This window comes from Monodelphis domestica, chromosome 3 (assembly GCF_027887165.1).
Source record: "Monodelphis domestica isolate mMonDom1 chromosome 3, mMonDom1.pri, whole genome shotgun sequence".
NCBI classification, from domain to species: domain Eukaryota; kingdom Metazoa; phylum Chordata; class Mammalia; order Didelphimorphia; family Didelphidae; genus Monodelphis; species Monodelphis domestica.
In genome coordinates, this window is record NC_077229.1 from 99875301 (window position 1) to 99879892 (window position 4592).

Below are 4592 nucleotides of genomic sequence, written 5' to 3' on the forward strand. Positions count from 1 at the left end.
TGAAACAACTTGACCCTCTTGGGGCTCATATTCTGCTGGAGGAGACGACATTATTACAGATCAATGTAGTGCTTTCTCTAAGATGAGCTTTTGTATCACATATTTGCATTATGTATGTATAATGTATTTAGATTCAGTGAAACCAGCTAGATTTCTTATGACTTTCTCTGATCATACTCAGTAACCTTCGCATAAGAGAATAGAAACCAGTCAAGAAGAGTTCCTCAAGGATAAGGAGACACAGACTGAGAATAAGAGTTTCCCAAGTGAACTGGGTATGACTGGGTAGTAAACTCCATGAAAGACTGTAGATGATTCCCTCATCCATATCTTGTATCTCCTTTAGTGCCTTGCCCAATATAGGCAAACAATAAATATTTATTGACTATAAATTAGCTCAGTTCATTATCTGACTTTGTCTATTCTACCCTTTCCAATTCCTTAACTCATCTATTCCGCTATGGCCAGAAGCAGTTAGGTAGTACAGTGGATAGAGTGCTGGGTCTGAATTAGAAAGCAGCCTCTAACATTTACTAGCTATATAATCTTGGACAAGTGACTTAACTTCTGCCTGCCTCAGTTTTCTCATCTGTAAAATGGGGATCAAAATGGGGATCCCAGGATTATCATGAGGATAGGATGAGATAATGCTTATATTAAGGCTTTGAAAATCTTAATGCTATGTAAATGTTAGCCATTATTATTATGAACACCATACCCTATCCATGTCTAGGACATCCATTCTCCCTTAACCCTTTGCTTTATATACTCCACTCTGCTGAAGCTCCATTGATTCAGTTTAAAGCATTTTCCCATTCCACTGGTAGAAACCTGAAATTCGATCTCACATTCCATTGCAATCATCTCACCATAAAGACTTCATCTCATTGACTCCACCCTGTTTCTTCTCTAATACCTTCTCTACTCAGCCATTTTGCTTCATTGCTTCCACTCTATCCCATTCACTATTGCTTGTCTGTTCTCACATGTATGTGCTAGCTCTAACATGCTACCATGTCCACCCAAACTCATCTATTCTTCCCTGTTGACTCTGCTTCATTCGTACCACCTCTTGCCTTCAAACATGTTTGCTCCACTTCAACCAGCACAGCCTAGAATAAAGTGTTCTTTGGAGTCAGAATCCTAGCTGAAATCCTGCTTCTGTTGCTTCCTTACCTGTCTGAACTTGGGCATCATTTAATTTCCCTGTGTCTCAGTTTCCTCACAGGTAAAATGAACAGGGTTGGATTAGATGGCCTCCGGGGTCCCTTAAAGCTCTAATTATGACAATAACAAGCATTTATGTAGAGTTTTAAGTATTTCAAAGTGCTTTATGAATATTATCTCATTTGATCCTCACTCCAATTCTATTGGGCAATAGATGCTATTATTATCTTCATTTGATAGCTGAGGGAGGAAACTGAGGTAGACAGAATTATGTGAATTGCCCAGGATCTCAAAGCTAGTAAGTGCCTGAGGCTGAATTTGAACTTTCATCTTCCTGAGTACAGGTCCAACATCCTATCCACTGCACCAAGCTAATATTCTACGAACTACCCTAGCTCACGCAGTGACTGCCCCAGCAGACACTGATCTCTCCCTCCTCTCCATGCCTACATAGTTTGGACATTTCATCTGGTCTAGAGAAACCAGAATAGTTATTGGGTCTGTGGGGATAATGGTCTCTTCCTGAACCCCAGGGGCTTTCTCTGAAGAACCAGCGCCCAAGAATCCTGTTTCCTCAGAATCTTGGGATGCAGAGAAAGAGAGATGACTGGGCTAGGGGTAAATCAAAGAAAGTTAAGAAGAGAAAGGTCAGACCTACCTTCTAATCTGCGCTGAGTTGGACTGTATAGCTTTGGTGTTCCTTGAAGATGTTTATCTATGCCCTAAGCACCCCATACTTCAGGACACTTGCTGCAAACCCTCTAACAAAACTAAAGGTGCTCTTTTGGTTGCTAGCGGGACTGAAATTAGCTCTGCAGTCACGGTTATTCTAGACCAATTCCCTTCTTCTTCCCAAGTTCACATCTACCTTTGCCTCATGCCCCACCCCCTCTTGTGCTCCCCAGGGTGGAGGATGGGCAGACCCCACTGCTCTCAGCCTCCTTAAAAACACTCCCTTCCTGCAGAAAGGTTCTCTATGCAGATAAAATCAGCCTCAGACCACAAGTGCAGACACACCATCTTTCTGACAAGGTCAGTGGCATGTCTGCTGAGACCCTCACCACTCTTGCCAGGATTTACCTCCTAGGATTACTCTTCTCCATTCTCTCAGGTATCTATTTTGTCCACATTCCTTCTCTCCTTTTCCTCAACCTCTATATGGAGCTGTCTTGAATTAGCTCCTAGACACCTCTATCCCTATCTCCTCCCGATTCTCTCTTCCCTGGAAGCTTGGTTTCCCCTTTTTTCCAGTGGCTTGGGGTCCCCTCCCTGGTAGCCTGGGTTGGGGTTGGAGTCCAATGAACAGACAAGTGCCTCTTCCCTGCTTCCTCAGCTCTCCTTCCCATGAATGCTTTGTGTTGGGCTTAATCTCCTTGGTGTGTTCTCCACAGGGTCCTGGGCCCAGGTGAAGCTTTTGGAGTCAGGAGGCAAGGTGACACATGAGGGCCAGTCCGTGACCCTGACCTGCAAGGCTTCTGGCTTTAACTTCAAGGATTATGCTATGTCTTGGCACTGGAACCCAAGTGGGAGCAACAGGCAATTTGTGGCCAGTATCAGCCCCAAAACTGGCAGTAAAAGAGAGTATAAGCCCAGCATCCAGGGCAGGGCTTTGATCACCAGGAATAACGAAGCCAACACTGTCTCCCTGACCCTGCGCCAGCTACGAAAGGAAGACTCAGGCATATACTACTGTGCCAAACTCACTGTGCTAGGGCTTAGGCAGACACCTTGACATAAACTTGGCACCCACAGGGGGATTAGAGCCCCCAGAATGGTACTGCACTATGTTGTGTTTTCTTTCTCTCTCTCTCTGTAGAGAAGGAAAGAGAGGAATAGGTTCTCCCTATGTGTTTTTGTGGGTGTACGGAGAAGAAAAGAGAATGACTTTATATGTGTGGATGTGTTAAATAAGAGGCAGTCTCTCCACTGTTCCTCCACATTCTTGACTCCAGCCATTTCTTCAATTGAGGGCCTCTTCCACTCTTCCTCAGCGTGCCAGTAACTCCCTCCCCACATTGGGGCCAAGACTTTAGGCCTGATTCCTGGGGGAACAACCAGAGATTGGGAGCAGAGAGGATTCTGTCTGAAATCCTGCCCTGAGGGCATATCCTCTATGCTATGCATTCGTTCCTCAGATTGGTTCCACCATGGGAACAGAAGGAACAAGCCCTGGCTCCATTCATAGCCAGGGGAGGCAGATAAGGAACTAACCAACTGCTCCAGGGAAGCTCAACGTCTCAGCTTCAAAGGAATCTAGAAAGAATCGATTGGCCCCTGAACTCAGAAAGCCTTTCCTACATTATTACCCTATGAAGGAGGAGGTACAAGTGCAAATTATGCCCATTTTACACACGAGAAAACTGAGGTTCATATAAGAAAAGAGATCTGCTTGGAATTACCAGGCTTAAGTAGTAGAAACTTTAGTCTGCTTTCCTCTGCTTCTTCCACCAAACCTCTGGTCTCTTTGACCAGCTCTAGACAATGCTTTGACCATTTGCTGGCCTGCAAGATCTCAGGAATCCTCTCTGTTCAAGTTCCTTCAAACCTTTAATTTGGATCTGGTAGAGGGCAAGCCTCCAAAGGTGCTGTGGAGGACACAGACTTCTTTAAATTTATTTTGTAATTTTGTCACTGTCAAGTCCCTTTTGGTCATTGTGTTCCAGACCTTGGACAGTTCTAGAGCCCAGCAGGCTGAAAATACTCAGAAGGAGGGGAATATATATAGCAAGGAGTAGTACAATGAAGCATCAAACATGACCCTTGTACATGTGCTTCTCTAGGGCACCTAGGTCTCCCAGGGCTCTTCTGTCCATCTTCTGCTTCCCTGCCAAGGACTTTCACATTCTTCATGTGCCATATGATTAGGGCCAACCATTAAATAGCATCATTGAAAATTGCTCCTTCTCAGGCTTTCTTTGATTTTGGAAAGTAGTAGTATGGAAGAAGTAGGTGCCCTCTTCAGATTATTGGTAGCAGTTGCTGCCTTCTTGACCCTTCATCTCAGTTCTGCTGTCTTTCCTGAAGTACTCTCTGCCAACTATGGACCATGGCTTTCAACTAAGTCCTGGGGGGAAGTGGGTGTGGGGCACCACATCTGATTCCTGAAGGAAGAAACAGATAAAGATATAAATGGGAATGAAATAAGTACCGCCCCCCCCCCCCAAAAAAAAAAACCCAACAGAGGCAGGCTAGCTGACCAACATCTCTAAGACAAATCTGTAACTTCTCCTATGGGATATGGTTTAAACTCTATAGGCCAGAATCAAAAAGCCCTCCTTAAGTTTTTCTCTCTCTTGCCTTACTAATCACATTTCTCCTCCCCTGACTCTTAATTCTAGCCAAACAGCTCTTGTCTTACCTGGATACTCTCCTACCTATCCACACTCCCTCCCATTTACCACTGCATCCTTAAGGTTCAGTTAAAA

The 4592-nt window shown here is 44.5% G+C and overlaps 1 gene segment (V, D, J or C); it reads left to right on the plus strand.

Annotated features, from left to right (window-relative positions):
• Window positions 1-1983: 1983 nt before the first annotated feature.
• On the plus strand, window positions 1984-4157 carry LOC130453567 (Ig heavy chain V region 914-like). The segment is given in 2 exon segments: window positions 1984-2278; window positions 2559-4157. Coding segments are annotated over 2 exon segments (411 nt in total).
• Window positions 4158-4592: the final 435 nt, after the last annotated feature.